Here is a 21706-nt window from a genome sequence, read left to right on the forward strand (position 1 = left end):
TAGAGCAAGAATATCTCATATCATCAGGGTTAAAAGCAAGAGTATCCCATATCATGCTTTTTCCCTGTCTTTTCCTTTGGCCTTGTTCTTACCTGCAAGACAAGGAGAAAGAGAGCAATCAGTCAGCACTTGGAATCAAGCTTCCAGCCAGGAATTGACTGCCTGGAACCCCTTACCTGATTACTTACCTGGCATTGCTCTCGAGTACTCATCTTCAACATCTTATGCTTCCAGGGAAGATACCGCATCTGCCTGAGGAACAGATAGGGCAAGTGAGAAGGATACAAGGAAGCATGTGGAGACAAGCGTAACAGCACACGTGCCGATACATCCACTACTCTGTCAAAAGCAAAAGTATCCCATATCAGCAGGGTCGAACGTACTCTAGATTTGATGGACTTGTTTTGACCCTCAAATTCTTCAGTCGGCCTTATACTCTGGAGGAAACCAGAAAACCCTCCAGCCCAGTTTAAGAATAAGCCTGTGGAAAGTTACTTCTTCAAAAGCAAAAGTATCCCATATCATCTCTTCTCATTTTTCTTCTCTTTATCCTTCATGCTGCCGGCAAGATAGGGAGAATGTGAACAATCAGCCGGAGCTCTGATTGCTTACCTTGTCTGTCACCTCTTTCAGCAGATCCCCTAGCTCGGCGACTTGGGGGACTCCTACTACATGGTTTGTATCGCGCTTGACCAAGCCTGAAACTACAAGTAAGCTTCAAGTGAAATTGATACATTACCTTGTGCATCTCCACCAGTTACAGATACCACCCCTGGATGGAGGAAGAGTACTTCTAGAGAAGATGCCACATCTACCTATGAGACAGATAAGGCAAGTCAAGATGATACCACACTCCGGTACTTAGAAGTTTCGTGGTTACGAGATCATTCTCCCACAATATTTCCTAATGTCATTTGTACTAAATCATTCACTTGTACTCACTAAAGGAGAGCTTGAACCTATGTACTTGTGTAAACCCTTCACAATTAATGAGAACTCCTCTATTCCGTGGACGTAGCCAATATGGGTGAACCACGTACATCTTGTGTTTGCTTTCCTATCTCTATCCATTTATATACTTATCCACACTAATGACCGGAGCAATCTAGCGAAGATCACAAAAAGTGACCGTTTTCGTTACCTAGGATCTATCTTGCAAGAGAACGGAGAATTAGATGGAGATCTCAACCATAGAATACAAGCTGGATGGATGAAATGTAAGAGTGCATCCGGCGTGTTGTGTGACCGTCGTAGGCCACTGAAGCTCAAGGGAAAATTTTATAGGACGGCAATAAGGCCAGCGATGTTGTATGGCACAGAATGTTGGGCAGTAAAGCATCAACACGTACACAAAATGGGTGTAGCGGAGATGAGGATGCTTTGTGGGATGTATGGGCACACGAGAAAGGATAAGATTGGGAATGAGGATATCCGAGGTAAAGTAGGAGTAGCCAAATTTGAAGGAAATATGAAAGAAAATCGGTTCCGGTGGTTTGAACATGTGCAAAGAAGGCCTACTGACGCTCCGGTTAGAAAATGTGACTACGGGACAGAGGTTCAGGGCCGAAGGGGTAGAGGAAGACCTAGGAAAACTTTGGAAGAGACCCTAAGAAAAGACTTGAGTACTTGGATCTAACGGAGGACATGACACAAAACCGAGCGCAATGGCGTTCTAGGATTCATATTTAAGCCGACCCCACTTAGTGGGAAAAAGCTTTGTTGTTGTTGTTGTTGGTGTCTTGCAGGGGAAAATGAGGAAGATTTGAGAAAGAAAACATTCACGGAGCTTGTTTAATAAAGCTCCAGTCATTCACAAGTTCTTTTTTTCAAGGAGTTGACAAAAAGTTCTTCAGTCAGAGACGCTTCTGTGAGTTGATTGTTTTGTTGAAGCAACTTGGTTCTTGTGATCAACAAGAACAGATTGCAGAAATGTTTGGCCGGTCAATAAGGCAGCTAAACAAAGTTGTCAGAGATGTAATACTTGAGAAACTCTCTGAGGAAAGTGAGGAAGATTTCAAGCTAAGAATATTTATAGAGTTGTAGTACCAGTACATACCCTTTGGATAGCTTCGTACAATAGGTAGCTAAGAACATGAATTTAAAAGCTCTAGAGGTGCCGACATTAGCTAGCAAAGAGAGACAAAATCAAACAGTTTCAATATGCAGAATTTTACTTTGGTCTGTTAGTAATTTGGTTCAAAAGGCAGTGTGCTAATGATTCAAGAACCCCCATTCAAGTACTACATGGTAAACATGGAGAAGGTGACATAAAAGTTTAGCAAACAATCAAAACCCAGCTAGAAACGTCAATTCTTAAACATTTGATGGCATAATTCTAACCAAGTCTCTAAATCCTAACTTAGTCAACTATATAAAAATAAAATCAGAATTATAATCCACCAATTTAATCCACAGCCATCTACCTAACCCCAGTTTGGTTGCCAAGAAAACGCAAGCACTTAAAAGAAATTCAGAGTTCCTGAAATTATTACAACCCAACAGAACTGAAACCAACAGGGATAATTACATTCCAAAAATTCGAATTATATTTTCATTTTTCTCGCCAACCAAACAGAAAAGGAATTATATTCTGATGAAAAGTAAAGTGATACTCAACTAATGTAGTTAAAACAGTAGGAAAAAAGCGTGAAGATAGCCATCTATACAACAAGTGATCCGCAAATAATGAACATTTCAAACCAAATTTAAATCTGGAATTCAAATGAAAAATGACAGCCCTAGGTTGTGCAAATAAATCTATGTTCAGATAATTATGGGTTAAATAATAGTTACCCAACGACGCATATGCCGGTATGCTGACATAACTGGGACATGAGCTACTTGAAGCTAACTTGTCAGTTAGACTGCAAGATCCAACCATACAATCCTGAGGCTGCAGTAGCATCAAATATTCAGAATACATAAGAAAGTCTCTGCACATAATAACAGACCATGTCCAAAGTAGACCACGGAATTCCTCTTTAAGGCACATCTCAATAAAATTATTACTCCTAAAAATATTTCACTCTAAATGCACATTGCAGACAAGTGAAGCAAACCAACACACAAAAGCAAGCATAAATTTCAAATCTTGAACTGACAGTAAATCGATCTTAAACTAATAAATCTATGATTCTATGGGGCAGTTTGTTAGTAGTCTTGCAAGCATCCCAAGAAATTAAGTAGCGGAAGAGATTAGGATCGAAGAATTGGTGCTAACCTTTGCTGGCACTCGATACCATGTTTCTCTGGGTTTAGGGTATAAGTTAACACAACAAAATTTCAGAAAACTTTCACAAAAACCTGTTTGAATTCCTTTATTAATTCATCCCTCAGAAAGTAACATATATCATCTAATTAACAAACAGCCAGCAATTCAGAATGTTGAAAAATTAAAAGCGTTGATCTGCCGCATCACAGTAAAATCTTGAGCACTTTGTAGTGTTGAACCCACCCACAGATGTTCCATTAGTATTAAAACTGGGATGATGCAGGAAATTGATCTGAAGCTATAGATATACAGAAAATTAAAGTAATTGACTATCAATTCCACACAAAAAAAAAAAAAGAAAAAAAAACTGACTATCAAAATCGGAGCCATTCTCCTAATTTTAACCAACATCCAAAAATTAATACCAAACCCATAAATATAATAGAAGAATTCTTCAAAACGTATAAAAGTTTATTAAATCTCAAATAAAATTACATCAAAAGAACCGACAAATTTAATGAAGAATTGTCCAAAATCCAGAAAGTTAAACATAAAATTGTACAAAATCATATACAATTTACAAACAACAACAACAACAACAACAACAAAGCCTTTTCCCACTAAGTGGGGCCGGCTATATGAATCCTAGAACGCCATTGCGCTCGGTTTTGTGTCATGTCCTCCGTTAGATTCAAGTACTCAAGTCTTTTCTTAGGGTCTCTTCCAAAGTTTTCCTAGGTCTTCCTCTACCCCTTCGGCCCTGAACTTCTGTCCCGTAGTCACATTTTCGAACCGGAGCGTCAGTAGGCCTTCTTTGCACATGTCCAAACCACCGGAACCGATTTTCTCTCATATTTCCTTCAATTTTGGCTACTCCTACTTTACCTCGGATATCCTCATTCCCAATCTTATCCTTTCTCGTGTGCCCATACATCCCACGAAGCATCCTCATCTTCGCTACACCCATTTTGTGTACTTGTTGATGCTTCACCGCCCAACATTCTGTGCCATGCAACATCGCTGGCCTTATTGTAGTCCTATAAAATTTCCCTTGAGCTTCAGTGGCCTACGACGGTCACACAACACGCCGGATCCACTCTTACACTTCATCCATCCAACTTGTATTCTATGGTTGAGATCTCCATCTAATTCTCCGTTCTCTTGCAAGATAGATCCTAGGTAGCGAAAACGGTCACTTTTTGTGATCTTCGCTAGATTGCTCCGGTCATTAGTGTGGATAAGTATATAAATGGATAGAGATAGGAAAGCAAACACAAGATGTACGTGGTTCACCCAGATTGGCTACGTCTACGGAATAGGGGAGTTCTCATTAATTGTGAAGGGTTTACACAAGTACATAGGTTCAAGCTCTCCTTTAGGGAGTACAAGTGAATGATTTAGTACAAATGACATTAGGAAATATTGTGGGAGAATGATCTCGTAACCACGAAACTTCTAAGTACCGGAGTGTGGTATCGTCTTGACTTTCCTTATCTGTCTCATAGGTAGATGTGGAATCTTCTCTGGAAGTACTCTTCCTCCATCCAGGGGTGGTATCTGTAACTGGTGGAGATGCACAAGGTAATGTATCAATGTCACTTGAAGCTTACTTGTAGTTTCAGGCTTGGTCAAGCGCGATACAAACCATGTAGTAGGAGTCCCCCAAGTCGCCGAGCTAGGGGATCTGCTGAAAGAGGTAACAGACAAGGTAAGCAATCAGAGCTCCGGCTGATTGTTCACATTCTCCCTATCTTGCAGGCAGCATGAAGGATAAAGAGAAGAAAAATGAGAAGAGATGATATGGGATACTTTTGCTTTTGAAGAAGTAACTTTCCACAGGCTTATTCTTGAACTGGGTTGGAGGGTTTTCTGGTTTCCTCCAGAGTATAAGGCCGACTGAAGAATTTAAGGGTCAAAACAAGTCCATCAAATCTAGAGTACGTTCGACCCTGCTGATATGTGATACTTTTGCTTTTGACAGAGTAGTGGATGTATCGGCACGTGTGCTGTTACGCTTGTCTCCACATGCTTCCTTGTATCCTTCTCACTTGCCCTATCTGTTCCTCAGGCAGATGCGGTATCTTCCCTGGAAGCATAAGATGTTGAAGATGAGTACTCGAGAGCAATGCCAGGTAAGTAATCAGGTAAGGGGTTCCAGGCAGTCAATTCCTGGCTGGAAGCTTGATTCCAAGTGCTGACTGATTGCTCTCTTTCTCCTTGTCTTGCAGGTAAGAACAAGGCCAAAGGAAAAGACAGGGAAAAAGCATGATATGGGATACTCTTGCTTTTAACCCTGATGATATGAGATATTCTTGCTCTAGTATAGCTTGTTTACAGAGGTATTATCGGGGGGAAAGAAAGCTGAATATTTCGAAAGGCTTCGTTGGGAGTGCCCTCTCAGATAAGAGGAAGGGTTGAGCATTTTTGCAGGTCTGCCTGTTCGTTGGGGATGGAGGTCGACATATATAGGAGTCTCCCTAACATCAAGTAATAATGCTATTCCTTTACCCTGCTTGATCATAGCACGGTAGTGGGAGCTGCCAGCTTCACAAGTTTTAACTCTGTCAGAGCACTTTGAAAAAGTGGTCTGTGGTATCTGGAAAGCTGATGTTGCGTGTGAAGATTACATACAAGCTTTATCCAAGGAGATCCGGCTCTTGAAGTTGGGAAAGTGGTGCCTCTTCGGTTTTCGAACAAGCAATCCTGTCGGGGATCTGGCTCTCGAGATTCGGAGAACGATGCCTCTTCGATTTTTGAGAAAGCAATCCTGCTGGGGGTCTGGCTCTCGAGATTCGGAGAGCGGTGTCTTCGATTTTTGACAAAGTAATCATGTTGGGAGTCTGACTCTCGAGATTCGGAGGGCGGTGCCTCTTCGATTTTGGAGCAAGCAATCTTGTTGGGAGTGTTTTCTCGAATATGAGTAAAGGTTGAGCATGTTTGCTAGTCTACCTTGCCACGAAGCACAGAGGTTGACACACAGAGACTTTCCAATTATCCAGCAGTGTACTGTTCCTTTACCCTCTCTTCGATTTTTGATAAAGTAATCATGTTAGGAGTCTGGCTCTCGAGATTCGGAGGGCGGTGCCTCTTCGATTTTGGAGCAAGCAATCTTGTTGGGAGTGTTTTCTCGAATGTGAGTAAAGGTTGGGCATGTTTGCTAGTCTACCTTGCCACGAAGCACAGAGGTTGACACACAGGGACTTTCCAATTATCCAGCAGTGGTACTGTTCCTTTACCCTCTTTTCGATTTTTGAGAAAGTAATCATGTTGGGAGTCTGGCTCTCGAGATTCGGAGGGCGGTGCCTCTTCGATTTTGGAGCAAGCAATCTTGTTGGGAGTGTTTTCTCGAATGTGAGTAAAGGTTGGGCATGTTTGCTAGTCTACCTTGCCACGAAGCACAGAGGTTGACACACCGGGACTTTCCAATTATCCAGCAGTGGTACTGTTCCTTTACCCTTGTGGGTAATAATATGGTAGCTAGACCTTCAAAATTTATGTGTCTAAACTTTGTTAGTGTTGTTTCTTTGCTATTCTTTTACCCTTCTTGGTCAGAGCGATGTAGTGGGAGCTGCAAGCTTCACGTGTCTCAACTTTGTCAAAGAACTTTGGCAAAGTTATCTGTGGTACCCATGAGCTACTGTTGCGTGTGGGAAGTGGGTGATTGAACAATACGATTCATGTGCTTTCTACTTCGCCAGAAATCTTCGACAGAATGCCCATAATTTCCACAAAGCTAAGTGTGCGTGTGACAGGTGCTGACAAGGCTGGAAAAGTAGGTGCCTCTTCGATTTCTGAGATCGGCCCTCGTGGTCTCTGAGCAGCCCAACTTTTGAGAAAGCAAGCCTCTTCGATTTCTCAGATCGGCCTTCGTGGTCTTTGAGCAGCCCAGCTTTTGAGAAAGCAAACGCCTCTTCGATTTCTGAGATCGACCCTCGTGGTCTCTGAGCAGCCCAGCTTTTGAGAAAGCCAACGGCTCTTCGATTTCTGAGCAGGCGCCTCTTCGATTTCTGAAGCTTCGTCGAGTGCAATTTTTATAGGGGCTGACATTAAGTTCCAAAGCACACTTGAATATCCACCAGTAGAAGCTCCATTCTTGCACTTCTAAGATCTTGATTTGTCCGACCTCTTCTCTCTCCAACACTGATGTACACACTTTGTGTACATTTATATCATCTTTAATTGGCATTTTTGTGATGTTTTTGAATCAAACTAGTTGTGTTTTTACATTATTTTGTGCTAGTGTGCAGCCAAGTGTGTTTTAGGATCAATTGGATTGCAAATGAAGTAAAATCAACCCTTTTTGGTAGCTGAGCATTATCCCAAACGTGGAGAAGGTTCTTGAGGAGTCAATTTGAAGTTTCAAATGAGGATTTTAGAAGTTACTTGGCTGCATGGAATTTCAGGATCACATTTGGAAGTGTAAGGTGGCATTCGGCCATATTGGGTGAGACAAGACAAGGCAAAAACATTGGAATTAACTTAGGTGGTTCCAAAACATGCAATCACATGCATGTTCACACCTTGCCGTGCCTTACCACCTCAGAAATCACTTCAATTCATCATCATTTCAGATTGGCAGATCCATTACTCTAATTCCAGCTGCATGTTCTCATTAGGGACTTCAATAAAAAGTCCATGCAATCTCACTTCAAGCTCTCTCGGTCACACTCTCATTCACACACCAAGAAACTCCATTTTGTGTCCATTCTCTATCCCATCCGCAACACCACCATTCACTCACTTAGCCATCCAAATTTCTGACCACCCTCTCTCCCATTCAAACAAACCACCCATCCACAAGCTGCTCATCTTTCATGTTGCATCACATTTGGAGAATCAAGACCGAAGGCTACACTTAAAGGATTTCAACATCAGTTTTGCTTCAAGGGTTCCTTCTTCTCAATTCTATGTTCATTCATGTTATGTATTTCTATGTTAAAACGTTTGTAAACATGAAGTGTAACTAATCTCTCTATAGGGATTCGATGTAGCCTAGAAAGATTGCCATGTAGTTAATTTGGAATGCTCAGTTTATCATTCTATTTCTTGTTTCATTCTCTAATTTAATTGTGACTTTGTGTGTTGATTCTAATGCTTGATCACCATTTGAATTAACCATAAGTGGTTTAGCCAATCTTAGAGCACACATCATGCATGACCTTGGCAGATATGGGAATGATTGAAGGGAATGTTTGGCAAACATCATGCCAAGTGTTTCCTTTGGTTTTATGAAAGTTTCTTATGCTTAATACATTCTTGTTTAGGAACCAAAGTTGCACATCACAATTAGGTTCATGACTAGGAATATTTGATCAAAACCACACATCATATGGATGATCATATCTAAGTGAAACAAACTCAAGAAATAGATAGATTGATGAGCATAATCTGAATTAACAACATGGAATTGATTAGAAAAGGTGAAATCGAATCCCTAGCCTTCTCCATATTGTTACAATCCCTAACCTCAACTCCCTTAGTTCTACCTCATTACATTACTTGTGTTTTCATTTACTTGTATTCATTTCATTTCCGTGTATTTCAAGTTACAACCTCAAAACTGCCTAAATTGTTTAGTTCTACTTTCTATTAGGGTTCTTGCAAAACAAGTGGTTATATAGGTCTAATTAGTCCCTGTGGATTCGACACCCTTACTTGTGCTATTATACTCAATATGTTTTAGCATTAGGAAGGTTTAAGGAATAACCTCAACAAAAATGGCGCCGTTGCCGGGGACTGATTTCAGTCCCTTGTAATTGCTTGTTTAGTTATGAACCCTTGTTATTTTTATTTTAAGTAGAGTGCTAATTTATATTCAAACTTGTTTGTTTCGTTTTCAGGAAGTTTATGTCAAATAGACTTGTTGAGTTAGGCCAAAGAATTGAACGGTTAAAGAGCAATACTTTTGACAACTTTGTGCCAACAAATTCACCCAATTTCCGTGAAGAAGAGGAAGGGAATTCGCCTAGTTCAACAAGTGAAGGATCTAAGCACATTAATTGGGAAAGAGAAGAAGAGATGGCGGTCAACCAAGATGAGCTTCGAGCTTTGGAAGACTTTGCTCAACCAATCATACCAAATTCTCCTTCATGCATCTTGCTGCCCACCGAAGCTAGAAACTATGATCTTAAATCTTCACATTTCCATATGCTTCCCTCTTTTTATGGCTTACCTAATGAAGATCCTTTAGCTCATGTTAAGGAATTTTATAACGTTGTAAGTGGTTTACCTTTGCAGGGAGTAAGTGAAGCAAATTTGAGGATGAGAGTGTTTCCTTACACATTGAAAGATAGGGCCAAGAGTTGGTTGATGACTCTAGCACCGGGTTCCCTCATCACTTGGGATGCCGTGGCTAAGAAGTTCTTGGAGAAGTTCTTCTCCACTCAAAAGACAGCCACATTAAGGGGACAAATCTTCAATTTCAAACAAGATGATGGAGAACCTTTCAATGAGTGTTGGGAGCGTTTTAAAGGCCTTTTGTTGCAATGTCCACACCATGGGTTACCTTTTCATTTACAAATGCAAATTTTCTATGATGGACTAACCCAAACATGTCAATCAACTGTTGATAATGCAGCAGGTGGAGCTTTGAAGAAAAAGAATGCTCAAGAGTCATATAACATTTATGAGATGTTGGGGTCTAATGCTCAACACAAAGATCTAAGGGGTAAGAAAGTTGGAGTGTATGAAACAAATTCTAATCATGAACTTTCCTTGCAGGTAGCTAACCTAGAGAAGAAGCTTGAAGCCGTGCTCAACATGGTGCCAAAAGCAAATGAGGTGTGTGCCATTTGCAACATACCAAACCACCTTACTCATCAATGTCCATCTAGGGAAGCCTACCCCGAATTTGTCCAAGAACAAGTGAACCTCATGAATTCTTACAATCAAAGGCCAAGGAATGATGTGTATTCAAACACATATAACCCAAGTTGGAGAGATCATCCCAATCTTTCATGGAGGAACAACAATCAAAATCAAAATCAATTCCAAAACTTCCAACCAAAACCGGCCACTACACTTGAGGATACGGTTAAGTTGTTAGCTCAAAACACCTTGCAATTCCAACAAGCTACCAATAGCACTTTCCAACAACATTCGGCTGCCCTAACCAAAATGGAGACACAATTGGGACAGATTGCGGATGCCTTGAACCAAAGAGAAGTTGGGAAGTTTCCAAGCCAACCCGTGATACTTCAAAGGAACCAAGAGCAAGCCAAAGCAATCACTACACTTAGAAGTGGTAAGGTTATCAATAATAAAGTTGGTAATGAAGTTACTAATGAATTTGATCATGTGAATGCAGGGGTTACTCAAGGAGAAAATGAGAAACCAAATGAGGAACCAAGCCCTGCCAATTCCTCATTTGAAGCACCAAATCTTCACAAGGCCGAGAAGCCTTATACTCCACCAATACCATTCCCTGGAAGACTTGCCAAAAGCAAGCAGGATAAGTCATTTAAGGACATTTTTGATATTCTAAGTAAAGTGAATGTTAACTTACCTTTGCTTGATGTCATTAGAAACATGCCAGCTTATGGGAAGTTCTTCAAAGAGTTAAACAACTACAAAAGGAAGTATGGACCACATGAGAAGGTAGTGGTGTCTGAGAATGTAAGTGCAGTGTTACAAAGAAAACTTCCACCAAAGCTCAAAGATCCAGGGAGTTTCTCTATCAACATTACTATAGGAGAAAATAAAGTTGAAAAAGCAATGCTTGATTTGGGTGCTAGCATCAATTTAATGCCTTATTCTGTGTATCTTCAACTAGGTTTGGGGGAATTGAAAACCACCACCATTTCATTACAACTTGCAGACAGATCCGTGAAGTATCCAAGAGGTATAGTAGAGGATATTCTAGTTCAAATTGATAAACTAATCTTGCCTGCGGATTTTGTAGTGTTGGATATGGAAGAAGCGCCTATACATGACCGAGAGTTGCCTATTTTGCTTGGAAGACCATTCATGGCCACGGCCAAAACCATCATTGATGTGCAAAATGGACTCCTCACTATGACAGTGCTAGGAGAAACCGTGCAATTTAAAGTGTTTGAGTCTCTTTCTCATCCTTCTTCATCTCTTGAGTGCTATGCCATTGATGTGCTTGATTCAATTGTTTTCTCTAAGTTTTTGCAGGCACAATCTAATGAGCCATTACAAACTGTTTTGACTCAATCTCAAGATGAGTTTGATGATGAAGATGCATTCATGGAAGTGGTTGCTGCCTTGGAAGCATTCGCACCATATCCTTTAAATGTTTCACCTCTTGTAGAGTCATTAGAACCCTCAAGGTCACATTTAATCCCTTCCATTGTTAAGGCACCTAAACTTGAACTTAAACCACTTCCACCACATCTAAAATATGCATATCTAGCTGAATTCGAAACTCTTCCAGTTATCATAGCCTCGGACCTCACTCTGAATGAAGAAGATAAACTACTTAGGGTGTTAAAAGAGTCCAAATCTGCTATTGGTTGGTCTATTGCAGATATTAAGGGAATAAGCCCTACTAAGTGCATGCATAGGATCCTTTTGGAGGATGGAGCAAAGACAACCCGTGAGCCACAAAGAAGGCTCAATCCACACATGAAAGAGGTTGTGAGGGATGAAGTATTGAAGTTGTTAGATGTGGGGATCATATATCCTATTTCTGATAGCAAATGGGTGAGTGCCATTCAAGTGGTACCAAAGAAGGTGGGAATCTCAGTAATGAGAAATGAAAACCAAGAACTTGTGCCCACAAGACCCACGGCTAGTTGGAGAGTCTGCACCGATTACAGGAAGTTGAATTCTAACACTAGAAAAGATTACTTTCCCATGCCTTTCATAGATCAAATGCTTGAGAGATTGGCAGGTTACTCACATTATTGTTTTCTTGATGGTTACTCAGGTTACAACCAAATTGCAATTGCCCCGGAGGATCAAGAGAAGACTACATTCACATGCCCATTTGGCACATTTGCATATAGGAGAATGCCATTTGGACTTTGCAATGCTCCAGCAACTTTCCAAAGATGTATGTTGGCCATCTTTTCTGACATGGTAGAAAGATTCATTGAGGTATTTATGGATGACTTTTCAGTGTTTGGTTCTTCTTTTGATGAATGTCTTAACCATCTCTCTTTAGTACTTCAAAGATGTCAGGAAACAAATTTGGTTCTCAATTGGGAAAAATGCCAATTCATGGTGAAACAAGGAATTGTGTTGGGACATGTAATCTCTAGCAAAGGAATGGAGGTGGACAAAGCCAAAATTGACATAATCACCAAGATGGCACCTCCCACAACCGTGAGGGGAGTGAGAAGTTTTTTGGGACATGCGGGTTTTTATCGACGTTTCATTAAGAACTTTTCAATGATCACTCGTCCATTATGCAATCTATTAGCTAAAGATGTTGCATTTCATTTTGATACAGCTTGTATGGATGCATTCAAAACTTTGAAACAGGAATTAACCTCGGCCCCAATTATTATGGCACCAGATTGGTCTTTACCTTTTGAATTAATGTGTGATGCCTCTGACTATGCTATTGGTGCAGTTTTAGGGCAAAGGGTGAACAAACTTCCACACGTGATCTACTATGCAAGTCGGACTCTAAATGATGCTCAACTTAACTATTCCACAACTGAAAAGGAGTTGCTTGCTATTGTTTTTGCTTTAGAGAAGTTTCGGTCATACCTTGTGGGATCTAAAGTTATTGTGTTTTCTGATCATGCAGCCCTTAGGTATTTGATGACAAAGAAGGATGCTAAACCACGCTTAATTAGATGGATACTCTTACTACAAGAGTTTGACTTGGAGGTTCGAGATAAAAAGGGAAGTGATAATGTTGTGGCTGACCACTTGTCAAGACTTAATGAGAACCATGGAGTTGCACAACCTTTGCCTCTAAATGAATCATTTCCAGATGAACAACTCCTTGTTGTTCAAGAAAAAGAACCGTGGTATGCTGATTTCGTTAATTATCTTGCTTGTGGTGTAATGAGAAATGACATTTCTTTTCAGGAAAGAAAAAAGTTCCTTGCCATGGTCAAGCACTACGTTTGGGACGAACCATATTTGTTTAAATATTGCCCTGATCAAATCATTAGGAGATGTGTCCCAGAGAGTGAACAACAAAGCATTCTAACGTTCAGTCATACATTGGCATGTGGCGGACATTTTGGTGCCAAAAAGACATCTCTTAAAGTTTTACAATCTGGTTTCTTTTGGCCTACTTTATTCAAAGATGCTTTTGATTTTTGTTCTAATTGTGATAGGTGCCAAAAGATGGGGAACATTAGCCGAAGAAATGAGATGCCATTGAACAACATTTTGGTGGTAGAGCTTTTTGATGTTTGGGGAATCGACTTCATGGGACCATTTCCATCATCTTTTGGCTACTTATACATATTAGTGGCAGTTGATTATGTATCCAAATGGGTTGAAGCCATTGCTACAAGAACTAATGATCATAAGGTTGTTTTGCACTTTATTAAAGATGTGATTTTTTGTAGGTTTGGAACGCCAAGAGCTATTATTAGTGATGGTGGTAGCCATTTCTGCAACAAACCCTTTGAATCATTGATGAGGAAGTACAACATCAACCACAAAGTGGCAACCCCGTACCATCCTCAAACCTCAGGACAAGTGGAGATTAGCAATAGGGAGATCAAAAACATTTTGATGAAGACTGTGAGCCCCACACGGAAGGATTGGTCGTTGAGGTTGAATGATGCACTTTGGGCGTATAGAACAGCGTACAAGACCCCCATTGGCATGAGTCCTTATCGTCTTGTGTTTGGGAAAGCTTGTCATTTGCCAATGGAGCTTGAACACCGAGCATATTGGGCCATTAAGAAGTTCAACTTTGATTACAAGGATGCTGGAATAGCAAGGAAGCTCCAACTTAATGAGTTGGAAGAGCTCAGAAATGAGGCATATGAAAATGCCAAAATTTACAAGGAAAGGACTAAGCTCTATCATGACAAAGCCATCCTAAGGAAGGAGTTTCACCAAGGTATGAAAGTACTTTTGTATGACTCACGTTTGAGACTTTTTCCAGGTAAATTGAAGTCTAGATGGGTAGGACCATTCAAAGTGTTGCAAACATTTCCCCACGGAGCTGTGGAGATAGAGAACATGAAGAATGGCACCTCTTTCAAAGTCAATGGACAGAGATTGAAACCATATTTGCAACAAGAGGAGGAAGGGCAAGTGTATCAAATTGTCGATTTTCTTGAGTTTACAACACCATGAACAAGTTCCATGTCTTGCCTAGACATTAAATAAAGCGCTTGCTAGGAGGCAACCTAGTGTGGTTTGTATTCTATCTTCATGTTGTGTTTATGTTGTTACCATTCCATATTATTTACCTACTTGAATTGCATACAATCTTAAGCATCGAGGACAATGCTTACCATAGGTTTGGGGGTATTTTGGGATGGAAGGTTTGTTTTTGTGTTTGTTTTGGTTAAGTGTGCTTTTGCTTACTAATTCGAATGTTTATGAGGACTATGTTTGCAAACAAACTTTTGGGTTGCTATAAAAATTTTTGTATCTTGTGTCTTGTATAAAGATGTAATTCTTGGAGATATGATGATAGAGGTACCTTACTCAAATTCTGGAAGAAGAATAGTGGAGACTACCCTAGTGAGTTATTTTGAGCTTAATTGCTTCTTTTAGAGGGTTTAAAGTGTTTCAACTCCTATCTTTTTCTTTCAATTTCACTTTAAATGATCTCTTTACTTCTATTTTGTTTGGATGCTAAGAATTACTCTGTTTTGCAGATACCATGTGTTTGGTATCATTCATGAATGAACTCAATGAAATGATGTTAGGCTATGCATGTTTTAACTACTAAAAGGCTTAAATCCTATCCCTTTGTGTGCTCCATTCACCATTGTTGCAGCCAAACACTTTAGCCTAATTCTTTCATCACCCGCACCATACTCTACCCATTCTAGCTCAATATAAGCCATACCTTATAGTTTGGGGAATACCAATTTGATGAAAGCTTAAGGTAAATTGAGTGAGAGATCAAGATTGTGGCGTGTACCGAGGGCACCTATGTGAAAGTTGTTTCTAAGCATAAAAGTTATAAAAAAAAAAAGAAGAAAGAATCAAAGTGGATGCAAGTTCCAAATCTCCTCTTTATAAGGTTTAGGGCCTGGACGCCAAAAGAAGAAAGAAGGCAAATGCAAGTGAAGAGCATGATCCTCAAGGACACTTTGGTATACCCCAAGCTCTAGTATTTCATATCCCTTCTTTCATAACCTATAACCTAAGCCTTACATTACAATCTTGAGAAAGACCTAGTTGATCATTGAGGATGTATTCATGGGTGATGGTAAGTGTGTGTGTTATCTATATTCTTAGCATTTGATTCATTTCATGAGATCTACTCAGAATTGTGCTTTCATTTCAAGTTTATATGTGAGAATTTTGATTTCCTTTACATAACTTCACTCACATATGTTAGTGGAGAGACTAAACCTTAGGATCTGAGTGAGAACTTGAGTGAAAACCGTGAGGAATAGAGTTGAGGCGAATTCATTCTTAAGCATTTGGGTATGGTGACCTTGAAGTTGTAAGACATGGTGAAATATCTTTATACATTACAATTGATATGATTCTATGGAATGGCAAGGCTTTTGAGTTTGAGTGTAAAACAAAGTTTTCTTTGGTTCTTATTATTTGGTGTAAAGCATGTTTTAACCAACATACATGAATGTTTTGTGTGTTGTGTGTGTTTTAGTTTTAAGTTTGCTCGTGGACTAGCAAAAACCAGGTTTGGGGGTATTTGATGTACACACTTTGTGTACATTTATATCATCTTTAATTGGCATTTTTGTGATGTTTTTGAATCAAACTAGTTGTGTTTTTACATTATTTTGTGCTAGTGTGCAGCCAAGTGTGTTTTAGGATCAATTGGATTGCAAATGAAGTAAAATCAACCCTTTTTGGTAGCTGAGCATTATCCCAAACGTGGAGAAGGTTCTTGAGGAGTCAATTTGAAGTTTCAAATGAGGATTTTAGAAGTTACTTGGCTGCATGGAATTTCAGGATCACATTTGGAAGTGTAAGGTGGCATTCGGCCATATTGGGTGAGACAAGACAAGGCAAAAACATTGGAATTAACTTAGGTGGTTCCAAAACATGCAATCACATGCATGTTCACACCTTGCCGTGCCTTACCACCTCAGAAATCACTTCAATTCATCATCATTTCAGATTGGCAGATCCATTACTCTAATTCCAGCTGCATGTTCTCATTAGGGACTTCAATAAAAAGTCCATGCAATCTCACTTCAAGCTCTCTCGGTCACACTCTCATTCACACACCAAGAAACTCCATTTTGTGTCCATTCTCTATCCCATCCGCAACACCACCATTCACTCACTTAGCCATCCAAATTTCTGACCACCCTCTCTCCCATTCAAACAAACCACCCATCCACAAGCTGCTCATCTTTCATGTTGCATCACATTTGGAGAATCAAGACCGAAGGCTACACTTAAAGGATTTCAACATCAGTTTTGCTTCAAGGGTTCCTTCTTCTCAATTCTATGTTCATTCATGTTATGTATTTCTATGTTAAAACGTTTGTAAACATGAAGTGTAACTAATCTCTCTATAGGGATTCGATGTAGCCTAGAAAGATTGCCATGTAGTTAATTTGGAATGCTCAGTTTATCATTCTATTTCTTGTTTCATTCTCTAATTTAATTGTGACTTTGTGTGTTGATTCTAATGCTTGATCACCATTTGAATTAACCATAAGTGGTTTAGCCAATCTTAGAGCACACATCATGCATGACCTTGGCAGATATGGGAATGATTGAAGGGAATGTTTGGCAAACATCATGCCAAGTGTTTCCTTTGGTTTTATGAAAGTTTCTTATGCTTAATACATTCTTGTTTAGGAACCAAAGTTGCACATCACAATTAGGTTCATGACTAGGAATATTTGATCAAAACCACACATCATATGGATGATCATATCTAAGTGAAACAAACTCAAGAAATAGATAGATTGATGAGCATAATCTGAATTAACAACATGGAATTGATTAGAAAAGGTGAAATCGAATCCCTAGCCTTCTCCATATTGTTACAATCCCTAACCTCAACTCCCTTAGTTCTACCTCATTACATTACTTGTGTTTTCATTTACTTGTATTCATTTCATTTCCGTGTATTTCAAGTTACAACCTCAAAACTGCCTAAATTGTTTAGTTCTACTTTCTATTAGGGTTCTTGCAAAACAAGTGGTTATATAGGTCTAATTAGTCCCTGTGGATTCGACACCCTTACTTGTGCTATTATACTCAATATGTTTTAGCATTAGGAAGGTTTAAGGAATAACCTCAACAAACACCTTTGAAAATGTCTGGCCCCTCCGACCGTCGTTTTGACTTGAACCTTGTTGAAGAGGCAGCTCCGCCTTCTCCAGACAATATATGGCGCCCATCATTCGTCTCCCCTACTGGTCCTCTTACCGTTGGGGATTCCGTGATGAAGAATGATATGACCGCTGCTGTAGTGGCCAAGAACCTTCTCACTCCCAAAGATAACAGACTACTTTCCAAACGGTCTGATGAGTTGGCTGTTAAGGATTCTCTGGCTCTCAGTGTTCAATGTGCAGGTTCTGTGTCTAATATGGCCCAACGCCTATTTGCTCGAACCCGCCAAGTTGAATCATTGGCGATGCCTCTTCGATTTTGGGGCAAGCAATCTTGTTGGGAGTGTTTTCTCGAATGTGAGTAAAGGTTGGGCATGTTTGCTAGTCTACCTTGCCACGAAGCACAGAGGTTGACACACCGGGACTTTCCAATTATCCAGCAGTGGTACTGTTCCTTTACCCTTGTAGGTAATAATATGGTAGCTAGGCCTTCAAAATTTATGTGTCTAAACTTTGTTAGTGTTGTTTCTTTGCTATTCTTTTACCCTTCTTGGTCAGAGCGATGTAGTGAGAGTTGCAAGCTTCACGTGTCTCAACTTTGTCAGAGAACTTTGGCAAAGTTATATGTGGTACCCATGAGCTACTGTTGCGTGTGGGAAGTGGGTGATTGAACAGTATGATTCATGTACTTTCTACTTCGCCAGAAATCTTCGACAGAATGCCCATAATTTCCGCAAAGCTGAGTGTGCATGTGACAGGTGCTGACAAGGCTGGAAAAGTAGGTGCCTCTTCGATTTCTGAGATCGGCCCTCGTGGTCTCTGAGCAGCCCAGCTTTTGAGAAAGCAAACCTCTTCGATTTCTGAGATCGGCCCGCGTGGTCTCTGAGCAGCCCAGCTTTTGAGAAAGCAAACCTCTTCGATTTCTGAGATCGGCCTTCGTGGTCTTTGAGCAGCCCAGCTTTTGAGAAAGAAAACGCCTCTTCGATTTCTGAGATCGACCCTCGTGGTCTCTGAGCAACCCAGCTTTTGAGAAAGCAAACGCCTCTTCGATTTCTGAAGCTTCGTCGAGTGCAGATTTTTATAGAGGCTGACATTAAGTTTCAAAGCACACTTGAATATCCACCAGTAGAAGCTTCATTCTTGCACTTCTAAGATCTTGATTTGTCCGACCTCTTCTCTCTTCTACACCTTTGAAAATGTCTGGCCCCTCCGACCGTCGTTTTGACTTGAACCTTGTTGAAGAGGCAGCCCCGCCTTCTCCAGACAACATATGGCGCCCATCCTTCGTCTCCCCTACTGGTCCTCTTACCGTTGGGGATTCCGTGATGAAGAATGATATGACCGCTGCGGTAGTGGCCAGGAACCTTCTCACTCCCAAAGATAACAGACTACTTTCCAAACGGTCTGATGAGTTGGCTGTTAAGGATTCTCTGGCTCTTAGTGTTCAGTGTGCAGGTTCTGTGTCTAATATAGCCCAACGCCTATTTGCTTGAACCCGCCAAGTTGAATCATTGGCGGCTGAAGTGATGAGTCTCAAACAGGAGATTAGAGGGCTCAAGCATGAGAATAAACAGTTGCACCGGCTCGCACATGACTATGCTACAAACATGAAGAGGAAGCTTGACCAGATGAAGGAATCTGATGGTCATGTTTTACTTGATCATCAGATATTTGTGGGTTTGTTCCAAAGGCATTTATTGCCTTCGTCTTCCGGGGCTGTACCGCGTAATGAAGCTCCAAATGATCAACCTCTGATGCCTCCTCCTTCTAGGGTTCTGTCCAGTACTGAGGCTCCGAATGATCCCCCTCCGGTGCCTTCTCTTTCTGGGGCTCTACCGACTGCCGAGACTTCTCCTAAGCAACCTTTGTGAAGTCTCCCTCTTGTTTGTTTATTTTGACTCAAGTATATGTACATATTTGTAATTTATCGGGGATATCAATAAATAAGCTTTCCTTCATTTCAACGTATTGTGTTAAATCACCAAAGCCTTCTTCGCTAAGTTCTTTGAATTTTCTTTTGTTGAAGCTTGTATGTTGGAGCTTTGTGAGTGGAGCATGTAGGTTGAGGTAGTGTTCCCTTAATTTCCCGAGCGAGGACAACTTCTCGGTTGGAGACTTGGAAAATCCAAGTCACTGAGTGGGATCGGCTATATGAATCTTAGAACGCCATTGTGTTCTGTCCTGTGTCATGTCCTCCGTTAGATCCAAGTACTTTAAGTCTTTTCTTAGGGTCTCTCTCAAAGTTTTCCTGGGTCTTCCTCTACCCCTTCGGCCCTGAACCTCTGTCCCATAGTCGCATCTTCTAATCGGAGCGTCAGTAGGCCTTCTTTGCACATGTCCAAACCACCGTAACCGATTTTCTTTCATCTTTCCTTCAATTTCGGCTACTCCTACTTTACCCCGGATATCCTCATTCCTAATCTTATCCTTTCTCGTGTGCCCACACATCCAACGAAGCATCCTCATCTCCGCTACACCCATTTTGTGTACGTGTTGATGCTTCACCGCCCAACATTCTGTGCCATACAGCATCGCTGGCCTTATTGCCGTCCTATAAAATTTTCCCTTAAGCTTCAGTGGCATACGGCGGTCACACAACACGCCGGATGCACTCTTCCACTTCATCCATCCAGCTTGTATTCTATGGTTGAGATCTCCATCTAATTCTCCGTTCTTTTGCAAGATAGATCCTAGGTAACGAAAACGGTCGCTCTTTGGTATTTCTTGATCTCCGATCCTCACCCCTAACTCGTTTTGGCCTCCATTTGCACTGAACTTGCACTCCATATATTCTGTCTTTGATCGGCTTAGGCGAAGACCTTTAGATTCCAACACTTCTCTCCAAAGGTTAAGCTTTGCATTTACCCCTTCCTGAGTTTCATCTATCAACACTATATCGTCTGCGAAAAGCATACACCAAGGAATATCATCTTGAATATGTCCTGTTAACTCATCCATTACCAACGCAAAAAGGTAAAGACTTAAGGATGAGCCTTGATGTAATCCTACAGTTATGGGAAAGCTTTCGGTTTGTCCTTCATGAGTTCTTACGGCAGTCTTTGCTCCTTCATACATATCCTGTATAGCTTGGATATATGCTACTCGTACTCCTTTCTTCTCTAAAATCCTCCAAAGAATGTCTCTTGGGACCCTATCATACGCTTTTTCCAAATCTATAAAGACCATGTGTAAATCTTTTTTCCCATCTCTATATCTTTCCATCAATCTTCGTAAGAGATAGATTGCCTCCATGGTTGAGCGCCCTGGCATGAACCCGAATTGGTTGTCCGAAACCCGTGTCTCTTGCCTCAATCTATGCTCAATGACTCTCTCCCAGAGCTTCATTGTATGACTCATTAGCTTAATACCCCTATAGTTCATGCAATTTTGTACATCGCCCTTATTCTTGTAGATAGGCACCAAAGTGCTCGTTCGCCACTCATTTGGCATCTTCTTCGTTTTCAAAATCCTATTGAAAAGGTCAGTGAGCCATGTTATACCTGTCTCTCCCAAAACTTTCCACACTTCGATTGGTATATCGTCTGGGCCTACTGCTTTTCTATGCTTCATCTTCTTCAAAGCTACAACCACTTCTTCCTTCCGGATTCTACGATAAAAAGAGTAGTTGCTACACTCTTCTGAGTTACTCAACTCCCCTAAAGAAGCACTCCTTTCATGTCCTTCATTGAAAAGATTATGAAAATAACCTTTCCATCTGTGTTTAACTGCGTTCTCTGTAGCAAGAACCTTTCCATCCTCATCCTTGATGCACCTCACTTGGTTTAGGTCCCTTGTCTTCTTTTCCCTAGCTCTAGCTAGTTTATAGATATCCAACTCTCCTTCTTTGGTATCTAGTCGCTTATACATATCGTCATAAGCCGCTAACTTAGCTTCTCTCACAGTTTTCTTCGCCTCTTGCTTCTATACCTTTCACCATTTTCATCGGTCCTATCCTTGTATAAGGCTTTACAACATTCCTTCTTAGCCTTCACCTTTGTTTGTACCTCCTCATTCCACCACCAAGATTCCTTTTAGTGTGGGGCAAAGCCCTTGGACTCTCCTAATACCTCTTTTGCTACTTTTCGGATACAACTAGCCATGGAATCCCACA

General features: G+C 40.7%; 1 protein-coding gene and 1 pseudogene across 3 annotated transcripts; both read right to left on the reverse strand.

The window, feature by feature from the left end:
- Window positions 1-7065: 7065 nt before the first annotated feature.
- LOC126591385 (uncharacterized) lies at window positions 7066-20668 on the reverse strand. 3 transcript variants are annotated; one of them, XM_050257063.1, is made up of 2 exons: window positions 18766-20668; window positions 7066-7334 (listed from the first exon to the last, which is right to left on the reverse strand). In XM_050257063.1, exon 1 carries the CDS (start codon window positions 20551-20553, stop codon window positions 19726-19728), a length of 828 nt encoding a protein of 275 aa, XP_050113020.1. In that variant the 5' UTR covers window positions 20554-20668; the 3' UTR covers window positions 7066-7334; window positions 18766-19725. The 3 variants fall into 3 exon arrangements, 2 of the variants coding, with proteins under 2 accessions (XP_050113020.1, XP_050113025.1); XR_007612380.1 differs by lacking the exon at window positions 7066-7334 and adding an exon at window positions 18064-18444 and having other exon boundaries at window positions 18636-20668; XM_050257068.1 differs by lacking the exon at window positions 7066-7334 and adding an exon at window positions 18466-18507 and having other exon boundaries at window positions 18636-20668.
- LOC126614116 (small nucleolar RNA R71) lies at window positions 9604-9714 on the reverse strand (annotated as a pseudogene).
- Window positions 20669-21706: the final 1038 nt, after the last annotated feature.

The sequence above is a fragment of the Malus sylvestris genome, chromosome 2 (genome assembly GCF_916048215.2).
Source record: "Malus sylvestris chromosome 2, drMalSylv7.2, whole genome shotgun sequence".
Lineage (NCBI taxonomy): Eukaryota > Viridiplantae > Streptophyta > Magnoliopsida > Rosales > Rosaceae > Malus > Malus sylvestris.

What these genes read in the sequence shown, in the direction of transcription:
- LOC126591385 (XM_050257063.1), bottom strand. Translation starts at nt 20,553, where the DNA reads ATGGATGAGTTAACAGGACATATTCAAGATGATATTCCTTGGTGTATG.